General features: G+C 39.0%; 2 protein-coding genes across 2 annotated transcripts in view; one reads left to right on the plus strand and one right to left on the minus strand.

Annotated features, from left to right (window-relative positions):
* Positions 1 to 23551, plus strand: part of LOC115210981 (kielin/chordin-like protein) — a 185468-nt gene that overhangs the window by 45270 nt on the left and 116647 nt on the right. The gene's annotated exons all lie outside the window — the stretch shown is intronic.
* On the minus strand, positions 2019 to 8602 carry LOC118763024 (kielin/chordin-like protein). Its single transcript, XM_036502192.1, has 4 exons — positions 8453 to 8602; positions 3364 to 4146; positions 2774 to 3141; positions 2019 to 2122 (listed from the first exon to the last, which is right to left on the minus strand). The coding sequence occupies exons 1-4, from the start codon at positions 8508 to 8510 to the stop codon at positions 2108 to 2110; spliced, it is 1224 nt and encodes a 407-aa protein (XP_036358085.1). The 5' UTR covers positions 8511 to 8602; the 3' UTR covers positions 2019 to 2107.

Raw genomic sequence — 23551 nt, forward strand, 5'->3', positions numbered from 1 at the left:
TCATCGTCTGTAAATATATGAATATCTATAAATTTATACTTGAATATACATCCTTCATTTAATATATAAATATCTATATATTTATACTTGAACATTCGTCGTCTGTTAATATATAAATATCTATCATCCACGTTAAAAGTTTCCGGGTGTAAGCTGAAATCATTTGAGCGCGACAAAGTGTTTTCTGTAATTAGAATCATTGGATCACATATGTTTATTCCATATATAAATATATAAACACACACACACTCACACACACATTCAAACACACATATTCACACACACGCATACACAGGCATTCACTCACACGCACACACATACACACATATATATGCAGATAGATAGACTGACAGACATACAGAAGGACAGGCAGATAAGTAGATAGATAGATAGATAGATAGAGAGAGAGAGAGAGACAGACAGACAGACAGAGAGAGAGACAGAGAGGTTTGGTATGTCTTTCTGACATACGAACAATGTGGTTCTGGGCTAAGCCCCATTACACAGCTGCTTTTGTGACTGACATCTAATATAACATCAGGCCACCCGTGAAGCTTGTAAGTGGATTTCGTAGGCGCAAACTAAAAGAAGCTTGTCAAATATGTGTATGCACATATGTGTATGTATGTGTGGAGTCATGTGTGCGTGGATGTGAGTATATTCCTGTGTGTGTGTGTATTTGTGTGTGCGTGTGTGTTTTTGGGTGTTTGTGTATGTGTTTGTGCATGTGTATGTATCTGTGTAAGTGTCTGTTTGCGTGCGTGTGTGTATATTCTTGAATTATTTTTTGTATCTTGTAAGGTATATATATTCGGCATTAGTCTGGGCAAGTTTACTTGTTATATTCCAAACTACGCAAGGGAGCATAACTTGAAGTAACAGATCTGAAAATAGTAGACGAGTTTGTTTCCTTGGGCAGCATACTCAGCTTTTATTGATTCCTAGACAAGGAAATATGAAATATGAAAGCAACTGCTTCCCTCAGGATTTACTCGTCTCATGTCTTGACCCAACAAATATTATTTGTGGCCGCATATGACTTTCCGATGCTGCGCTCATCAGTCATCAACAAATTCGTAAAAAAGACGACTATTGTATGTTCATAATTATACGTTGCGTGACGTGCAATAGGACGTGGAAATGTTTGCAGTCCAGAGGTGGTTTAACTAAACACAATACATTATATCAGAATATGCTTCTGCATACTGATATACCTAAAAGCAGCTTTGTTTGTGCAGTCTCCCGAAACACATGCAGAAGCTTAACAGGCATAAATAGCAACTGTGGTCGAGTGTAAGATGCATTCCATGATGAGATATGACAACAACCCTCAGACATGAGGGTCATTTCTTATTCGCTAGCACATGACTTGAATTTTTCTAACTATAGACAATGTAAGGAGTGGCTGTGTGGTAAGCAGCTGGTTTACCAACCACATGGTTCCGGGTTCAGTCCCACTGTATAGCACCTTGGACAAGTGTCTTCTACTATAGCCTCGGGCAGATCAAAGCCATGTGAGTGGATTTGGTAGACGGAAACTGAAATAAGCCCGTCATATATATATATATATATGTATATGTGTGTGTGTGTGTGTGTGTGTGTGTGTTGTGTGTGTGTGTATGTTTGTGTCTCTGTGTTTGTCCACCCAACATCGCTTGACAACCGATACTGGTGTGTTTAAGGCCCCATAACTTAGAAGTTCAGCAAAAATGACCGATAGAATAAGTACTAGGCTTACAAAGAATAAGTCCTCGGGTGGATTTGCTCGGCTTAAAGGCGGTGCTCCAGCACGGCTACAGTCAAATGACTGAAACAAGTAAAAGAGTGAAAGAGTAATTCTGAAGTAATTTGACCAACTCTGTTATTCGTCATTTCCGGGTCAATAAAACAAAAGTAGTTTACAACAAATCATTCAATTATTGAAGTATTGAAATGCTTTTCATCACAGATCTTCAAATAGATAACTCGATTATCTAAAATGGTATTGAAGAAGTTTACAGTTATAAATCAAACAAAAAGGTTCGGCATATATATGTTTTATTTAAAAACGTTATGTTTGTAATATTTACAATTCTTAAAAATATCAATATAAATTAACTGTTCTTCATCAGTAACGTCGCCTCTGAAAAGAATAAAATTACAAGAAATCAATATATTTATTAGATTGGACATACAAATTAAAAATAATAACATAGACTAAGTATCAAGTTGGAATTATATTTCAAAATGTGTATATTAGATTAGATGTATATATCACATTCTTTTACAACAAAGTATGAATATTTCACCAGGCGCAGAAAAGCTTAACGCACGAACTATATTCTGAAACGTGAGATAATATATAGTAAAATTTACAATTCTGTATCGCAATGCTACTTACAATGATGATCCAATGTGAAAGCTAGTCTGTTGATTTCACAAGAGTAGCAATAAAGTTAGTTGAAACATTGAAAGTTAATAATTTTCATATAGATAATGAAATATATGTAGATATACAAAATCTCGTGTTTACAATGAAGAGAACATTGGCTTTCTTCAAGATAATGGTAGGGTCAATGAATTTGAACTACTTCAAATAAAGACAGAAATCCAATTGCTGATACAATTTTGTTTGTACGACAATGTAGTAGAGTGTAGTACAGTGAGAGCATTGCAATGTTTATGCTAAACATTATTCAATTCTTTGTTGTTTTCTCTGTTTACAATGACTAACTATATAAGGATGAGACACGTTATATTAGGGAGATCCAAACTAATAGAAAACTTTACTCACCTCTTTATAACAATCGTATTTGGTACACTTGACATTTCCATTTGAACATCGACAAACATTGCATCTATCTTGAGTCATAAATGTTTTTCCATCTGGGATAGTTTTCCCATAATATTGGCATGTAGTTGGGGGACAGTACATTTTAGTACAGGATACTTGACCAAACTGTCCGCATGTACAGGTGTTGCAGTCATCTTTAAATGTTTCGCCAGCAGAATAGGTTTTTCCTTTGTGTATACAGGGTTTCGTGCATGTATTCTGTTCACAAACCACCCTTCCCTGAGAAGTGCACTGACATTTATTGCAATCATTATACCATATAGAACCAATGTCGTAATGCTTGCCGTTGTAATTGCAGGTACATAGATCTGTAGTGCAGTCTACAGTACCATCGGCTTGGCATGTGCACGTATTACATCCCTTTCTAAATGTTTGACCTATATTATAAATCTGGTTGTTATAACTACATTTGCACATTCTATATGTGCACGCAACTTGACCGTTATGTTGACATGTACAAGTATTACAGTCATCAGTGAATGTCTGTCCCATATTATATACCCTGTGTTTGTATGTACAGGTACATGGATTTGTAGTGCAGTCTACACTACCATCAATTTTACATGTGCATGTATTGCAGCCGTTTGGAAATGTTTCTCCAATTCGGTAGGTATTTCCGTTATAAATGCATTTGCATCGCTTGTTAGAACACTGGACTGTACCACTAAACAAACATTGACATTCATCACATTCACCAAATCTTTGGCCAATATTATAGGTCCGTCCTTGGTAAGTACATTCACAGACTCTTGTTGTACAATCTACTTGTCCGTCTATACAACGGCAAGTGTTGCAAGCGTCGGTGAAAGTTTGACCCTCTTGATATTGTGATTTTTTGTAATAACAGCCACATCTATCACTGTTACACTGCACTGTTCCTGTAGTTTGACAGGTGCAAGTCTTACAACCATCATTGAAGCTCACTCCAACGTCGTAGTCTTTACCATTATACTGGCACTGACACACGTTATTAGTACACTGAATATAGCCAGAAGACAGACATTTACATCTATTACATTTGTCTTGGAATTCTTCACCCTCTTCGTATACCTTTCCGTTATAAGTACATCGTTTCGTGCAGTCTTTGTTGCTACATTGTACCTGACCACCGTGTTTGCATTCACATGTATTACAGGATTGCTGGAATGTCTCTCCTAATCTGTAACGTCTACCTTGATAGATACAAGTAGATTCCTGCCCGTAATCACAACGCAAATTTGTACAGACTGCTTTGCCATATTCACCACATACACACGTGTTGCAGTCGATCTTGAATCTTCCTCCATACCTCTTTCCATTATGTGTACATTCGTCTGTAAAGGAAAACATCAACTGATAATTATATCAATTAACCACAGAAGAGTTAACTACTGTAAATGAATATGTATATTCTAAAGTAATTCCTCACATACATACAGACATACAGACATACACAACACACACACACACACACACACACACGCACACACACATATATATATATATATATATATATACACACATGAATACATAAATACATACATACATACAACATATGTATATACATGGACGTACTTGAATATGCAGGTACGGGTATGTAAACCTATATACATATATATATTATATATAATATATATATATATATATATATATATATATACATATATATACACACATTTATATATACATACACACACATACACACACACATATACGTATATATATATATATATATATATATATATATACACAGACATTTATACATACATCCATAAGTACATACAGACACACATACACACAGTCACACACACACACACACACACACACTCACATATATATATATATATATTATATATAGGGGAGAGAATTTGAAAATGCAGAGGTCTTTAAAGATGTTTATTGGCCGGTTTCAATTTTTTTTACAAAAAAGCTTATCAAAAGGCTTTGTATAACCTTTATGGTGTTAAAATTTAGTTAACATAGATGCATTAAAATACAGTGATAGAGTCTTTGACAATGATAAGAAAATGTTAAGAAATAGAATATTTGACGAAGATAGGAAAATATCAAGAGAGGCTTTGTCTAAACAGATTAGGTAAAAGTGTTCAAAATAGGCAAACTAGTTCATAAGAATCATAATCATAATCAATATCTATAAATCTGAAATGTGAAAAGTCTGTTTGTCTGGTTTTGGCATTGGAACGGGTTAAAGGACACTAGATCCCGTCGGATTGACTCCAAAATTTACAGGGACATGTAAAATGAGGTGAGGATTCGAGTGGGCTAGGTTAGAAGTCCCTATATAATGCGTGTATATATATATATATATATATATATATATATATATATATAATGTGCGCATTATGTGGTCGGTTGTGCTGAAAATATGCACACCTATGTTAACAGTGCTGGCGAGTTTACATGATAACTATTTTTTTTCTCTAATGAAAGGCGTGACCTCTAGGACAAAATTCCTCATCTTATAAAATGTGGCCCGGGTAGACCCGAATGAAATCGGGTTATATTAACCAAAATGTGAAAAGAGGTCTAAATGGGGCTGGAAGGGGATTAAAATTTACAGGAGCGGGTGTTTAAGAATTGTCGGTTACATCAAGCTAAAAAATTGCGCCAGCCTTTCAATCGTCAATGTGATGCCGTCCATGATGAGAAGTTTTGAATGCTTGCCATGGTGAGTCTACTGTCGTGAGAAAGAATCACTTCAAAGCTTGGTGTTTAGGAATTTTCTTTTACATCAAGTTCAAAATTTTACGCCAGCCGTTAAACTGCCACTACGTTGCTGTCCGTCGTTAAGAAATGCCAGCCATGACGACTCTACTATCCTCAGATTCTATCCCTTCAAACTGTGGTTTCCAATATTTTTTTATTCAGCTCGTAAGTTCGTCTGTCCCTTTTAAATGTTAGTGTTTTGCTGTCTGCCTTGAAGCAGACCGTTCCGTTGTTACTGCCTGATATTTATGATTGATCTTTCAAAATATTTTTCTTTCTCAACTTACTCAAGATCTTTTGTTGTTTATAAATGGGAGAGAGATAGATAGAGAAAGATAGAGAGTAAGAAAGCTAGGGAGAGTCCGAGAGAAAGAAGAGTAAGAGAGTGGGAAAGTGAGAGAATAAGGAGAGAGAAACATAGAGGGAGAATGCAGTGATATAAACAGAAAGGAAGCAACAGAAAGTAAGAACCACACTCTTACCCGCGCGTTGAGCGGGTCACCTTTGCGAAAAGTTTGTTTGTTTGGTTTTGGTTTCTCTCGGACTCTCCCTAGCTTTCTCTTACTCTCAATCTTTCTCTATCTACCTCTCTCCCATGTTTAAACAACAAAAGATCTCGAGTAAGTTGAGAAAGAAAAATATTTTGAAAGATCAATCATAAATATCAGGCAGTAACAACCAAACAAAGGAAGCAACAGAAAGTAACAACCACACTCTTACCCGCACGTAGAGCGGGTCACATTAAGATAGTTGTTTATATTTCAAAAGAAATCATAACTTTTTATAAGTTCAAAGAAATCGTAGCATATATACAGAAAGATTTTGTAGACAGTATTTGATAGTAGGTGGAAACGCGTGGCTTAGTGGTTAGGGTGTCAGCATCATGATCGTAAGATTGTGGTTTCGATTGCTGGACCGGGCGACGCGTTGTGTTCTTGAGCAAAACACTTCATTTCACGTTGCGTCCAGTCAACAGAGCTGGCAAAAATGAAGAACGCTGTGATCGACTGGCGTCCCGTCCAGCTGGGTAACACATACGCCATAGAAACCGGGAAACCGGGTCCATGAGCCTTGCTAGGCTTTAAATGGGCGCATTTATTTTATTTGATAGGAGAAAGCGTGTATTGCTTTGTCAAATGTTCATTAGAAATGATAATTATTTATAAGGACTTTAGAGGAATGATCACATATGCCCATTCCCCAGTAAAAACACACAGACACACAAAGAAGAAGCACACACATATACACACGCAATACAATTCCAACAATCACAACAAAAACTCACAGGTACACACATACACAAATACACCAGCACGTAGACGCACACACAGCACAGAAATATAACACATGTACATAGACACACACATGCACACCCCCCCGAAAAATACATGAACCACACCCACACCCACACACACACACACACAAACGCATACCCAGTATAACTACGCACAGTATGTACACGCATACACGTACACACCATCCTGATAAACGTAACACACAAGGACACACACACACACATATATTATTATTATTATCATTTTCATTATTATTAATATTATTATTATTATTAAACAGCAAATCGTCAGAAAAATATCAGAAACTATCTGCTACTCAAATGTTTCATGTACACGTTCGTCGCTTAGTTTACTTTGAGAATTTGAGAATATTAGATTCTCAGTCTAAACCGTCAGACGAGCGAGAACGTGAAACTCTGAATAGCAGGTTTTTCTGCTGTTTTTGCAGCTTTAATAATACTAAAGCATGTTACTCTACCTGCGGTTTGCCAGTGCTATATTTTAAATATTAAATGACTATTCTCTATTAATATTTACTAATCAATATTTCATTTGCTCAATCAGACAATCAATACTTCATTTCATTTCTTTCTTACTATATATTCTATATCCTATATTAATATTAAAAGAATATAAATAAAACATAGACAGAGTTGGAATTCCTTTGAGTAATCTATTCTTCTATACACAATCATACAAACCCCTTTGTATATATATGTGTGTATGTGTGTGTGTGTGTGTGTGTGTGTGTGTGTGTGTGTGTGTTTGTGTGCGTAGATGTGCAATGGCCCTGTGGATACGACAGCGGACTCGTGGTCGTAGAATCGCGATTTCGATTCCAGGCGTTGTGCGTGTTTGTTGAGCGAAAACAGCTAAAGCTCCACGACGTTCCGTACTCTTTCACCACAACTTTCTCACACACTTCCTTCTTGTTTCTGTTTTACCTGTATTTCAAAGGGCCAGCTTTATCACACTCTGTGTCACGCTGAATCTTCCCGAGAACTACGTTGAGGCCACACGTCTGTGTGCAGTGCTCACCCACTTGCATGTTAATTTCACGAGCAGGCTGTTATGTTACTCGGATCAACTGGAACCCTCGACGTCGTAACCGACGGAGTTCCACGATATATATATATATATATATATATATATAATTTTAATCCAAAAGGGAAACAAAAAAACAACAACACAGGAACAATTACAGTATTATTATTAATAGGCGCTCAGGAGATGGAAGCAGGGAGGTATGACGTTTCGAGCGGAGCTCTTCGTCGGAACATAAAGAAGGAAGAGAGAGGAAGAAAGATCCCAGAGCGGGCAACAGGAAAGAGAAAAAAGACGACTGGTGTTTACGAGTTGCACATATATATATATATATATATATATATATAATATATATATAGATATATAGATAGACGATAGATAGATAGATAGATAGATAGATAGATAGATAGATAGATAGATAGATAGATAGATAGATAGATAGATAGATAGATAGATAGATATCGTGTTGGTGATTTTAAGTAAATTGCATTAACCCAACCGTTGATAAATTTAACAAAATAACTAACTAGAAAGTACCAGAAATGAAAAATGTAGAGCAGTATAATTTACTTACATTTGTAGCTGTTCACACACGAAAGAGCTATTATTACTAGTAACAATTGGTACAGCATGACGGCCAGTTTCTTTCAGCCTGCGGGAGTTTGGTGACAGTTGTTTTCCGAAACAAGGACAAGTTTGACAAACGTCTCAGAAAAACTCTTTATATAATGCTTAATAAACGTGATCAATTTCATGAAGAAAAGAAAAACAACAAATGATTTAGCTGAATATTCACATCAACTCAATATATAAAAATAACATATCTACCCACCACCCAACGTAATCTATTTAAAAATGGGTGGATCTTTTCCCTTGTTATGTTTTACAAATGCATTCAATATTAAATGATGTTAAACTCACGTGTTACTTAATGTGTTCACAGACAGTTAAGCGGTTATAAATTAATTATTGAAGTATACAGTTTTCATACAACTCCTGAGAATATTTTTTCAAACACTGCGGACATTAAAAACTCACGCCCAACTCGAAAAGAATAATTTAGTTTAGGTACAAATGTCTTTTCACAAGTAAATCAAAGACAACAGTTTCATTTTTAAGGAATGTTGTTTTTGTTGAACAGATTTTTAACTGAACACTTTTATATCAACAATAATTGTGCCTAAAACCATCTTCTGAAATAGAATTCTAGGATATATTTTTTACATTGCCATCATGATTTGTACCATATTCTCAGGTTTCAAGCTCTACACTATCCCCTGTCAGTTTGTAGGCAATCGTTTCATTTTTTTGTTTAGACTGCGTGACTGCACAGAAACAGATTCAGAAATTATTCCAATATATATGCTGCTAGTTTAGAATTCCTTCCTTTCTCAATAATTACATTTTTTTTCTATGAACACACTGAACCAGGTTTCAATCATTAGTTTTCTCATGTACTGAGATTAGTAACTAAAACTATTCTCTCTTGAATATAATTCAACTCATCTGGATTTTTTCTTTTACTATCTATCCAAACAACTGTATATAGAGCATAGGTTCATAACTAACATTTTCTAACATTTCCTCAGTACCTAACATGTATTCAATATACCTAACATTTCTTCAATATCCATTAGATGTCTATGCTGGAGAACAGTATCTCCGAAATTGTTAATCATTTACTTCTTTGTCTTCCATTACATTAGTGATGGTCTTTTGTATATCTTATCATCAATATAATATTGATATACTTCTATATATTCGACATAGGTTGTTTCTGATATCTCTACATAATCACTATATACTGTTTACAATAACTACGTATTGTAAATATCTGATGATGCAGTTAGGGTGTTAAACGTTACATTATTAGCCTGTTGTAAACATTGAGCGAGATGAAGACCATTTTGTATATTGTCTTGTGTCTTCGTCTCTCTTTTCAAATGCCATGCCTACAAAAGTTGGCGATCATGCACATCCATGCCTTCATGTCCCACACACAACTTAGCATGTTATTCAGCATACACATTTTGATACAAGTTGGTGAGGATATCAATTATCTTCTCTCTTTGTTTTCTCTAGATTTTTCAATCGTTCAGTTCTTCGACAGATTGCTTCAAGCTCACTTTCTTTATACACATCAATCATTGGATCTTACATTCATGGCTTTAGTTAAGCTTTACACAAAAGAAATCAACGGGGAACCAGAGTGTGTGGGTGAAAGATTTATGTAGTTACATTTAATGAAACACATGAGGGTGAGAGCCGTCGGTGAACTCGTGCTTCGGAGAAGTCCCGCCTAACCGGAAATCAGTTTTAATTTGTCTGCGGCCAAGCTGGAGCAACGCCTTTAGTCGAGCAAATCGACCCCAGGATTTATTCTTTGTAAGCCTAGTACTTATTGTATCGGTCTCTTTTGCCGAACCGCTAAGTTACGTAGATGTAAACACATCACCATTGGTTGTCAAACGATGTTAGGGCGAGCAACACAGACACACAAACATATACACACACATACATATATATATATATATATAATATATACACACACTGTATATATATATATATATATATATATATATATATATATATAATATATATATATATATATTATACATATATAAGACCATTTTTTCCGGTTTCCGTCTACCAAATCCACTCATAAGGCTTTGGTCGACCCGAGCTTGTAGAAGACACTTGCCCAAGATGCCACTCAGTGAGAATGAACCCGGAACCATGTGGTTAGTAAGCAAGCTACTTTTCAAAAAGATTTGCCATATAAGCACGATACAGAGTAGCTTTAAGGCTGGACAAAGACATTGATGAGATGAATGATGAAAAGGATGATTTTAATGGGAGAAAAGAAATCACGCCCAACGATTTTTGCTTCTCTAAAACATTATTCCTTTCTTTTTTCACAGAAAAAGAGAATACAAGGTAATGAACCTCTTACTAGAGTTTTACAATTTTGGGACTAATAGTCCATTTAAGAATTGGAGCGTTAAGCTTCTTAAACACAACAACATGCAATAAACATTAAACATTGTACAATAAACATTATAACACTGAGGCTTTTCAACCTCTTGTCACTATTCCTCCCCAACATCGCTTGTGCCCGTTTACTCCGCCAATCCCCACGCCTCATTCAAGACCAAGGCAGGATCCGAGTCGGCGTCGCCCGGCCACAAGCGTTATTCCTCATTGAGTCCCTGCAGTCTATACGTCACGGGCAACTTTATGACCTCCACAGCTATCTGCGGAGGCCATTCGGAAATCTGTGTGAAGGCTAAAGGTACTCCCTTATGGTGCTTTTCCACAACCTCTTGTACCTCTCCGCCTTTGTAGAAGAAAACCGATAGTTCCTTTCTCCCCGGGTTCGAGGCAGTCATTTCTACCATTGGCAGCACAATTCCCCCCAACGGTGTCACTTCCCCTGCCGGTGGCACAACCCATACCGGCAAGTTTCCAGGACATTCCGGTGCTATGTCACCGACTGCCGGCCACACGTCCCGTTTCTCTTCCTCTTCGTCTTGCTTTTCTCTCAACTGAGGGAGGATGTGTCTCCTCCATGACCGGGAGATTCGCGTCTCCTCCCTCATCCCTAGGATCCTTCGGTGAACACCCATTGTTGCTCACCTCCTTCCTCTTGAGGCCCTTGTTTGAGAAGTCCTCCGTTTCCTTGGCCGCCTTCGCTCCTTCTTCTACAGAGGTCTCAATCAACTGCTCCAGGACATTGCTTTGTACCCGAGGAAGGTTTTCTTTATATGGTCAGGCTCCAGGCACCTATGGCACCTGGAGGGTGGCGACCCTCAAGAATCACCGGGTACCTGCACACGGCCATTTATATAAAATATGGCATAACAAGATTTATGGCTGATTGGATCCACTGGGTCAAAACAGCTTTTGACCCAACCCAATCAGCCGCAGAAAGAATTTTCACATTGAGGAACCTGGCTCCGTGTGCCACACAGACCCCGACAAAGTGTATCCTCTATCCACTAGGTGGTAAACAAGAGACCGAAGCACTCGTCAATTTTTTCCTACAATAAGTGGGAAGAAACAAAATTTCTTTACCCTCAAAGAAAAGAGAGAATTCAAAAGGAAATAAAAGGGAAGAAGAGAAAAAGCAAACAGTTCAATAAGAAAGTCCCAATAGAAGAAGAAAACAACAGTTCAACAAAACACAGCAAAAAAGCTTCTGGGCATTCAGGTACTCCAAGCCCTATGATGCTCCGATTAGAACCTGGACTGCTCCACTTGAAATACAGCTTTCCAATAAATGGTAAATGTTGTTGTAAAAACACACACTATTAAAAAGTGAACAACTTTTGGTTGAAGGATACGTCCCCAAACTGTACTTCTCACAATGAGAAACAATTTTCACTTAATGTGAAAAATATTGATGCACCGCACGCAGACCAACATCCTGAATCCAGTGAAGATTCCCTGTTTGTAAAAAATAAAGCCACAGACAACAACCCCCACTTGACCGATAGAATAAGTACTAGACTTACAAAGAATAACTCCTGGGGTCGATTTGCTCGACTAAAGGCTGTGAACTAGCATGGCCACAATCAAATGACTGAAAAAGAACAATATAATGGTGACAACGGTATTGCAATATGGACTTACCTTTAATTTACAGGATAATGCAGACAAGGGAAAGACTGAAGAAGAACAATGTAATGAGTCTGCATAAAGAACAGATTTGTTTCATTCAATACAGGCAGATAGCCTCGAGCGAACATATTGACATATACGCAAGAAAAAAATCACCGAATTTTCATATTTTCCCATTATACCAATGCAAAGATTCAATCTCCTTACAAGAAGCCTAAACAAGGAAAATCTCTCCATACAAAAGTACAGACAACACCTTCATATAGAAACTTGACCATCAGATCCTTACACATTTCTATTTCAACAATTATACTGAAGAGTTAGTTGTACCCCTTGCCACCTGTTGCCTCCGTTTGTCCACTATCTAGACTCATTCTTACTTTTCAAGTATCCAAAATAGCGAAACATCTTTTTCATAAGAAATGATTACTTCACAATGTCCCTTGTGAAGCTAATTTAAATAGAGAAAACCGGTTGGATATCACGAAATCCATAGTATATATCTTTATATATATAAAACTGAGAATGTGTGTGTGTCTGTCTGTCTGTCTGTGTTTCCCTAAAACTTGAGAACTACACAACCGATTTCATTCAAATTTTACACATGACTTACTTAGGGTCCATGTAGTTTTACGGGCAAAAAAATGTCCAACTTCTTGCCTAGAGCGAGCCCATAGCAATATCATATCTTCACTATTCCAGCATTACGTGTTAAAAGTGAAACAAAAATATTTCTCTATTTTATGTCAGATGCGTTCACTTTAACAATAAAAATAATAATAACAATTGAATTATATGTAGTAAGTAATAATTAAAATCAAACTAAAGTATAATATAATCGTAACATACAAAATTAAAAATAACAATTGGTATAAAATTGCATCAATGATTTGAACTTGAATAAGTGGTTTCAAATGAATGGGAATAAATTAAAAATATAATTAGCGTGCAGAAACGGAATAGTCCAGATGGATAATAAAAAATAAAATAAAAGAAAAGACTATTGTCTATAAAGTATACAATGTAGAGAAAAAAGAAGAGCTGCCAATGCCAGTCTTCATTGAGTGTGTGTTGTTAGTTCAGTAGAAGAGAATTCACAGGAATGGAAAGAAGCTGTGAATAAGAGGAAGAGAAGAATACGAGGAAAAGAAAATAACAGAACACCAATCCACCCCAACACCACCCACACCCTCTGAGTCCCACCCTATCCCTGCAGACAGTGAACCCACCCGCTCCCCTCGAACAAGAAAACAAAAGAAAAAAATAATACAGACAGACAAGAGATTGAAATCGACCCCAGGCTGAACATTTGTACTATGACAGAACAGAAAGAAGTTAAAAGGCTAATGGAAAAGTATAAATGGTATGAAGTTGGTGAGACTAGGTATGCTGTGATTGAAAAGAAGAGAACAGATGAATTTATGGTGAGGTGTGAAAGGGAGAATTGGGAGGTGAAAGATATAAGAATGAGCGATGAATTCGTGGAAAATATGGAGGAGTATTTCGGAGTAAGAATGGATATGGATGGTCTTCGTATTGGGAAAGAACATTCAAGTGACGGTGAAAACCAAAGGACAGGTAAGTGATGCTAACGGATGGGGCCTTTAGCATCGCTTTCATGTTATCATTCTTTCATGTAACAAATCATCCTTCATAAATTTAATTATAATGTTCTATGTCCCCATGTCTTGTAATGTCCCCTCTTCGTCGCCCCTAGTGGGTAATAAAGAAATAGTGTGTGTTGTTAGTTGTGACAAGACGGTGAATTTTTCTGTGTAAAATGATTTGATATCGCGCGAGGCGTTTGCCTCCATGTGTGGAAACCTTCCGAAGAAGGTGAATTGACCCACTAATCATGGCGACTTACGCGGGGGTCACCGGGAAAAATAACGATTCGTCGCTAATTGTAAGGGAGGTGATCTTTGAGGAGGAGAAACTCAAAGAATATGAAAAGCTTTTCAAAATGGAGGGTGATAGCGTGAAGCTAATCCCCTCCGCGAAAGCAAAAGAGGATAAAGAAAGCAAGACGGTGACATATAAAACCCAAGACAAAATACGAAGAAACTGGCAAGAGTGGAGATAGACGAAATTGAGAAATGTCTGGGAGACATAATGGGGAAAATAACCTACGTGAGTAGAGGCAAGAAATTTGGTACGGTGGAGGTGAGATGTGCAACGGAGGAAATTGCGGCCTCACTGGCTACCACCGTACTAAGAGCCCAAAAATTCACAATGTGGCCTTCATACAAGGGAAGAAGAGGGGTCCGGGTTAAAATCCCGAATATACCTCCAGAAGTGAAAACAGAATGGCTGGCAACAGCTATTCTAGGAGCAGCAGAAGAGGAAGTGGAGATGGAATCAATTAAGGAGTCCAACGCGGTAAACTGGAGAGGATATGGGGTAGAATTGTGGCTGATGGCCACAAAAGAAGAATACTGTAAATGAGAAAGAAAGCATAGAAAAGGAAACAAAACAACAGGAGAAAGGAAATTAGAAGTCAATGAAGGAAAAAGAAATAAAAGAAATAGGACCAAAACAGAGTCAGGAAAAAAAAAAGGAAAAAGAAACAATAGGAAAAAAACAAGAGAGGGATCAGAATCAAACGAAAAGAAAGGACGGTACACAAAAGGAAAAAGAAAATACAGGAAAGGAACACAAAGCAAGAGAAAATACAGACAAAGAGTTAAGGAGAAAGAAAAGAAGGCAAAAAGAGAGAAAGAGAGAAACAAAGAGAGGAGAACAAGGAAGAAGTAAGCCCGAAAAGGAAGATGAAGGAAAACGCAGGACGGAAACAACAACACTATTACTATAAGTTAGTAACTTACCATTTCGGCCCTGTAATGAATGACATAACAAGTAAAACGGAGGGACATGTATGGGTCAACAGGATGACCGACCGGTGGCAGGAGACTGCCCTAATCCCCGAGAAAGTAGTCACCGAGTTCTTCAGAGCTGCCGGGGAAAATGTAATATTTTACACGAAGGTTCGAGCGAGAGAGCGGCTGCCTAAGGATTCAGTGATGGACTTCAGAGAAGTAGAATAAATCATAGAATATGTGTAAAATTGTGAGAGGAAAAAAAAAAGAAAAAATTTGGTGAAATATTTGTGATAAAACTGACGAAAATGTAACCTCTTGATTCCGGGGATCGAGTGGACATTTACATCTCATTGTAAATATTCTTTCATATGTCATTATTACTTTTATTTTTTCCTTTTCTTGTCATTCGCTTTCTTATGAAATATTCTTTCATATGTGATTATTACTTTTATATTTTCATTTTCTTATTCGCTTTCTTCTTTTAAGTTCCCCGATTGTATTGTCCCCTTTATGTTCGCCCCTTGTGGGTAATAATAAAATCATGCAGTCTTCATTGATTGCGTTAAGTAGTTAGTAATTTTTTGTGTATAGAAATTGAAAATTGAATCGCGCGAGGCGTTTGCCGCTGCGCGTTAGAACCTTTTTGTAGAAGGTGCGCCAACCCTCAAGTCATGGAGACGTACGCGGGTGTCGCCGCAATGAAAAGCGATACGTCGCTGACAGTAAGAGAAGTGTTCTTCAAAAAAGAACAGCTAAAAGATTTTGAGAAATTCGTTGAAAGGGAGGGTGACAGCGTGAGGCTGGTCCCCCCTGCTGAAGCAAAGGAGGAAAAAGAAGACAAGACAATAATTTATAGAACACAAGACAAGATCACAAGAAAGCTATCAAGAATAGCAATAGAAGAGATCGAAAAATGTCTGGACGACGTAATGAAGAAGGCAACCTTTGTGTGCAGAGGCAAGAAATATGGTACGGTGGAGGTGAGGTGCGCAACAAAAGAAGTTGCGGCCTCGCTAGCTTCCACCGTACTCAGAGCCGAAAACTTCATCATGTGGCCTACTTACAAAGGGAGAAGAGGGATAAGGGTCAAAATCCCAAATATACCCCCAGAATTGAAGACAGAATGGCTGATAACAGCCATCCTAGGGTCAGCAGAGGAAGAGATAGAAATTGGGTCGATAAAGGAGACCAACATAGTGAAATGGAAGGGATACGGGGTAGAGATCTGGCTGACAGCCACAAACAAAGATATAGAACGGGTTCCCTTCCAAATAGAAGTAGAAGATGGAAAAACCCTCAGCGTAATTGTGGAGGGGAGGAAACCTAACTGCTACGGGTGTGGAATAAGAGGACACATAAAAAAGAATGTCCGCTATACGAATTTATGGCGGAGTGTGAAAGAGCAGAGGAAAACAAAAAAGAGAAGGAAAAAGAACCCGAAGAAGGGAACAATATTCTAAAGGAGAAAGAAAGCAAGGAAAAAGAATCAACGGTAAAAGGAAAAAACAACACACGGAAGGAAAATGAAAGCAAAGGGAAGAAATTAATAGAAAAAGAACAAAAGTCACAGGGTAGAGAAGTAATAGAGAAATAGAGAAAGAACCAAAACAAAATCAAGAGAAAGAAAAAGAAAGTAAAATAAAGGAAAGAGAAAAAACAGGAAAAAAACAAGAAAAGGAACAGAATCAAGAGAAAGGAAAGGATGTTACACAAAAAGAAAAAGAAAAAACAGGAAAAGAACATACGACAGAGAAAGAGCCAAAAAGACAAGAGAAGGAAAAAGAAAAGGAAAGCAAAAAGAGAGAAAGAGAAAAACCGAGAGAGGAAGGTAAAGAAGAAGTAAGTCCGAAGAGGAAAACTAAAGAAAACATAGGTTCAAATAGAAGGTATACATTTTATGGAACATTGGTTCATTACAGACACTGTGGGGAGATGGAGGAATTAATAAGTGAAACGGAGGGATATTCATGGGTCAGGATGGGCACGAAGTGGAGGGAAACGGGTGCACTGGTCCAGGAAGACAGCGCCGATGCGTTTATCGAGGCCGCCGGTATGAACGTAATAAGACATGCGAAGTGCCGACTGCTAAGATACCCACGAGAGATGGAAAATTACAACGACCTGTCAAAGGTAATGGAACTGATTTAAAATTATAGGAAAAAAAAAGAATTAGAAAAGACATTTGTTAATTTCAAATGAATTTTGAAATCTTGAAAATGTATTATGAAAGCTTTATATATGAATTTGTGGAAAATAATTTTTCTGTAAAATATTCAATTGATAATGTATTTTGGAAATTCTCTTATGAAATGTATTGCGGTCGAATGTATTGCGAAATGCTGTAAAATGTATTTAGTTATTTTTGAAAATATTGTAAAATGTAATTAAAAATGACGAAATGTAACCACCTGATTTCGGGGATCGGGTGGGGCATTGCACCACATTTACACATACTTCATATCTCATTATTTAATTTTTTTTCCCGATTGTACTGTCCCCTCTATGTTCGCACCTGTGGGTAGTAATAAAATCATTCCAGCCTTCATTGAGTGTGTGTTGTTAGTTGTGACAAGACGGTGAATTTTTCTTTGTAAATTGATTTGATATCGAGTGAGGCGTTTGCATCTACGTGTGGAATCCTTCCGAAGAAGGTGAATTGACCCACTAATCATGGCGACTTACGCGGGGGTCACCGGAAAAATAGCGATTCGTCGCTAATTGTAAGGGAGGTGTTCCTTGAGAAGGAGAAACTCAAAGAATATGAAAAGCTTTTCAAAAGCGAGGGTGATAGCGTGAAGCTAATCCCCCCCGCGAAATCAAAAGAGGATAAAGAAAGCAAGACGGTGACATATAAAACCCAAGACAAGAATACGAAGAAACTGGCAAGAGTGGAGATAGACGAAATTGAGAAATGTCTGGGAGACATAATGGGGAAAATAACTTACGTGAGTAGAAGCAAGAAATTTGGTACGGTGGAGGTGAGGTGTGCAACGGAGGAAATTGCGGCCTCACTGGCTACCACCGTACAAAAATTCACAATGTGACCCTCATACAAGGGAAGAAGAGGGGTCCGGGTTAAAATCCCGAATATACCCCCAGAAGTGAAAACAGAATGGCTGGCACCAGCTATTCTAGGAGCAGCAGAAGAGGAAGTGGAGGTGGAATCAATTAAGGAGTCCAACGCGGTAAACTGGAGAGCATATGGGGTAGAATTGTGGCTGATAGCCACAAAAGAGGATATTGAAAGGTTTCCCTACAGAATTGAAATTGAAGAGGAAAAAACCCTCAGCGTAATTGTAGAGGGGAGAAAACCAAACTGTTACTTGTGTGGGACAAGGGGGCACATTAAAAAACAGTGCCCGTTATATGAATTCGTAGCGGAGTGCGAGCAGGAACTTGAAGAAAAGAAGAATATTGTAAATGAGAAAGAAAGCATAGAAAAGGAAACAAAACAACAAGAGAAAGGAAATAAGAAGTCAATGAAAGAAAAAGAAATAAAAGAAAAGAAAGAAATAGAACGAAAACAGAGTCAGGAAAAAAAAGGAAAAAGAAACAATAGGAAAAAAACAAGAGAGGGATCAGAATCAAACGAAAAGAAAGGACGGTACACAAAAGGTAAAAGAAAATACAGGAAAGGAACATAAAACAAGAGAGAAAACAGACAAAGAGCCAAAAAGACAAGAGAAGGAAGGAGAAAGAAAAGAAGGTAAAAAGAGAGAAACAAAGAGAGGAGAACAAGGAAGAAATAAGCCCGAAAAGGAAGATGAAGGAAAACGCAGGACGGAAACAAGATTACTATTACTACAAGTTAGTAACCTACCATTTCTGCCCTGTAATGAATGACATAACAAGTAAAATGGAGGGACATGTATGGGTCAACAGGATGACCCACCGGTGGCAGGAGACTGCCCTAATCCCCGAGGAAGTAGTCGCCGAGTTCTTCAGAGCTGCCGGGGAAAATGTAATATTTTACACGAAGGTTCGAGTGAGAGAGCGGCTGCCTAAGGATTCAGTGATGGACTTCAGAGAAGTAGAAAAAATCATAGAATATGTGTAAAATTGTGAGAGGAAAAAAAAAAGAAAAAATTTGGTGAAATATTTGTGATAAAACTGACGAAAATGTAACCTCTTGATTCCGGGGATCGAGTGGACATTTACATCTCATTGTAAATATTCTTTCATATGTCATTATTACTTTTATTTTTTCCTTTTCTTATTCGCTTTCTTATTTTAAGTTCGCCTATTGTACTGTCCCCTTTATGTTCGCCCCTTGTGGACAGTAATAAAATCATTCCAGTCTGTTATACGCCAGTCTGTTTTGTCATTTGCTGCTACTTTGTTAATACCGGTTTGTTAATTAATTACTGTTACTTTGATTGATATATAGTGTCTTCTGTATAAGACTGTCATTAGCCTTCACGCGAAGGCTACGTATTTAATCCCCCTCCCCCCCCCCGGGGCGGAATTACTGTGGAACATTTAGTGTGGAACACATTTAAAAATCTACACAAAAGGCTTGCGAAGCCAGAATTTCTGAAGGCTTGTGAAAGCCAATTGAAAGGCTTGTTAAGCCATTTTCGGTGATGGATACCCCCATCTCCTATTCACCTGTGTCAGGTGAAGAAAGCTCACCGGCGGTGTCGCCGAAAGCAGAAGAAGCCCCAGCTAAGAAGTTTCTGAAGTTGCGGGCAAGAAACTGAAGACAATTAATACGGAAGAAGCAACCTGGAAAAATATACAGCATGTCTGAAAAAGGAAGGTACAGAAGTATCAGTAACACCGGACGTCAGTAAGATAGAGGAAGTGGAAAAAAGAATGATTATTTATAAAACGTACAACTCAACAACGAAGTCCATTCAAAGAGTGGAAGAAAAGAAAATTGAGAGTTGCCTAAAGACAATATGGCAGGAAATCACTTATATAAATCGTGGAAGAAAATTTGGAACGGTAAAGGTGAGGTTCAGGAGAGAAGAGATACCTGAAAAGCTATCAACTGAACCACTAAAAGCCGATAATATAGTCCTCCTCCCCCTTTACAGAGGCAGAAGGACCTCGAAAATCAAAATAAGAAACATTCCCCCAGAGGCAGACGCCACATGCCTGGTGGCGGCAGTCATGTTAGGCCTGGAGGACAAAATCAATATCCTCCAGGCTACAGTAGAGGAGGAGGGGCATTGGCAAGGCCAACGCATTTTAATAGTGATACAGACGGAAGTACAGACATTGGAAGAAATTCCAGAGACATTGAGGATCAGCGAGGAGGAGATGGTGATAGTGTTTGTGGAGGGCAGAAAGCCGAGGTGCTTCGGCTGCGGTAAAAAGGGGAACGTGAGAGCGGAGTGCCAACCTAGACCGCAGGAAGCAGCACCGCCAGAAAAATAAAAAATAAAAGAGAAAACACCAGAAAATAAAGAATCAACAGAAACCAAAGAAGCAACAGAAACAACAAGCGGCGAAGAAAAGGAAAAAGAGGAGGGGTGGTCAAAAATCACAAAAAGAAAAACGGAAAACAGAAACCACCCCTCAGAAAGAGAGACAAAAAAAGAGAAAAGAAGCGACGAATACATTTATGGCCATTAAGGCAGCCAACAACAGGCTAATTAACGTTTTGGCAGCCATGGCCAAGGTGGAAAAAATTAAAAAAACAAAAGACTGTATTGTTTATAGTATAGGCCGGAAGGATTACGGACGGATAAAATCCGAATTCTTTAACGACGTGGGCCCTCTGAGAATGGACATATCTCCATATATACGAGGGCCTGCGTCGGACTCCCCCACGAGCCCGGGAAAAAAATAAAAGTGAAGAAGAAGAAGAAAAACAAGTCGAACCACTGATATAAGGTAAGTCATGGATTGCATTTATGTTGGCTGTTTAAATGTGCGGGGCCTGGGATCAAGCCGGAAGCAAGGTCGCTTCCTTAATGATATCAGGTCGCGAAATTTGGATGTTATTGTTGCTACAGAAACCCGCTTAGAGGGGCCAAGAGGTCTACTCCCGCTGTTTGACGGCTACGAGAGTTTTTTCTCTCCGGCCAGTCCTACCGGCGGGGGTGGGGTGTTGGTCCTATTAAAAAGAAACCGGGTTTTTGAGAAAAGGTTAATTTTTTCAGACCCAGAAGGTAGGCTGGTCGTCATGGATTTGACATTCAGTAACTGTAAAGTTATCAGACTGGTTGCAATTTACGCACCCAACCAAAAAGGGCAAAGTGATTATTTTCGAGAACTGGAAAACTTTCTTGGTACTTCGCATTCATTAGTTGTGCTAGGAGACTTTAACACAATTTGCAAAGCGGATGTAGATTGTGTTGGCTTGCGTCCAGATAGAAAAGGTAACATTGGCTTCCTGGAACTGCTAAGCCACTTTGAGCTAGCAGATCCTTATAGGTTGGAATTTCCGAACGCTCCATTGTGGACATGGTCAAACAGCGACGGATCTTCCAGGTCATACATAGATAGGATACTAATTAGAAAAGTAGACAGAAAAATAGCTAAGTGTCCACAGTTTTACCTGGTCAGCTACAGTGATCATAAAATGGTCACCTGTAAGCTTGACATAGATAAGGTTAAAAATAGAGGCTCCGGTTATTGGAAACTTAATACGTCCCTTTTGGCGATTAAGGAGTACAGAGACCGGATTAGGACTATAATTCAGAGGGCGCTATCTGGTGCCATCATTAATAACAAATGGTGGTGCCCTCAAGCGAGCCATCAAATTCGAGTCTATAAAATATAGCATAGGATTAGTGGCTAGAGAGCTAGAGGCTAGGAGGGAATCTACTCTAGTTAAGGAATTAGAGAAAACCTTGAAAACTGGCTCTGTGGCTCAGGTGACGGCCAAGAGACTGGCGTTAAACCAGCACCTCGAGGCCAAAACACAGGCTGCATTGTCAGGGCTAGGATCCGCGCAATGGGTTGTGAAGGAATCAACGCCGTGAGATGGGCCCGAGTGGGTGGAGCTCAGCGGTAACGACGCCACGATTCGATCTATGACGAACCAACAAGATGAGTTGATAAACAAGCCCGAGGAAATGTGTGAGGCCTTTCAGAAGCACTTCGCTCAGCTTTTCGGTGAGGGCGGCGGACTGGATAGGAGGAGGGCCTTTACGGACCTCCTCGACGGGCTGCTGCGCTTATCGGGGCGAGATGCGGAGGGCTGTGAAGGGCCAATCACGCCTGGGGAGGTGGTTGAGGCGATGGCGGACTGCGGCGCCGGGTTTAGATGGTCTACCCTATGAGTTATATAAGAGTATGCCAGACTTGTTCGGGCACCTACTGGCGGAGGTCTATGCGATCTGGCAGCAGAACGGGTTCATACCCAGATCTGTGCGCCGGGGAGTAGTGACACTCGTCAGAAAGGACCCGAGCAAGGGGGAGTGCATTGATAATTTCAGGCCCATCACTCTGCTAAAACAGAGTTGAAGATTTTGGCCAAAGTGTTATCGAAAAGATTGGCGCGTGTCGCGGATGGTCTGATCGGGGAGGCACAGACATGTGCCGTTCCCGGCTGAACCATTCAGGATAATCCATCTTATGCGGGATTTAATAGTATAGAGGGGTTTAATAGTGATTCTGGCAAGGGTAGGGCACTGGTCCATTTAGACCAATCTAAAGCATTCGATAGGGTCGACCATCGCTACCTGGTATCTGCCCTGGCACAGTTCGGGCTGGGCCTTGGCTTCCTCAGGTGGATTATCCAAATTTACGACAACATCGACTCGGTAGTTCGGGTGAACGGCTTCGACAAGAAGCCGTTCAACATCAAGCGCTCGGTTCGTCAAGGGTGTCCGCTTTCCCCGCTTTTGTACGTGGTGGCTCTTGAGTCATTACTGCGAAAACTGAGCGGCATCTCGAGACAGCCAGGTAGTGGAAAATCGGTGTCAGCGTACGCGGATGACATCACCATCATCGTAACAGAAATGGATCACCTAGAGAGGGTAGGCAAGGCCATAGAGGTTTACGAGACAGTGACAGGAGCAAAAGTTAATCGTGAACAGTCAGTCGGCTTGCAACTCGGCACCTGGAGAGGCAAGTCGATGCCTCCTGACAGCGTCGTGGGACGTTGGACGGAGATTCCGATTAAGTTGCTAGGGGTTTGGTTCGGTCCAGACCTCCAAATAGAGAAGAATTGGGGCGAGGTATCGAGCAGGATGGATGCAGTAACCAAGACCTGGTCTTGGCGGTGGCTATCCCTGAAAGGGAGGGCGGAGGTAGCCAATGTGTTCATCGCATCGGTT

This window comes from Octopus sinensis, linkage group LG4, assembly GCF_006345805.1.
Source record: "Octopus sinensis linkage group LG4, ASM634580v1, whole genome shotgun sequence".
NCBI classification, from domain to species: Eukaryota; Metazoa; Mollusca; class Cephalopoda; order Octopoda; family Octopodidae; genus Octopus; species Octopus sinensis.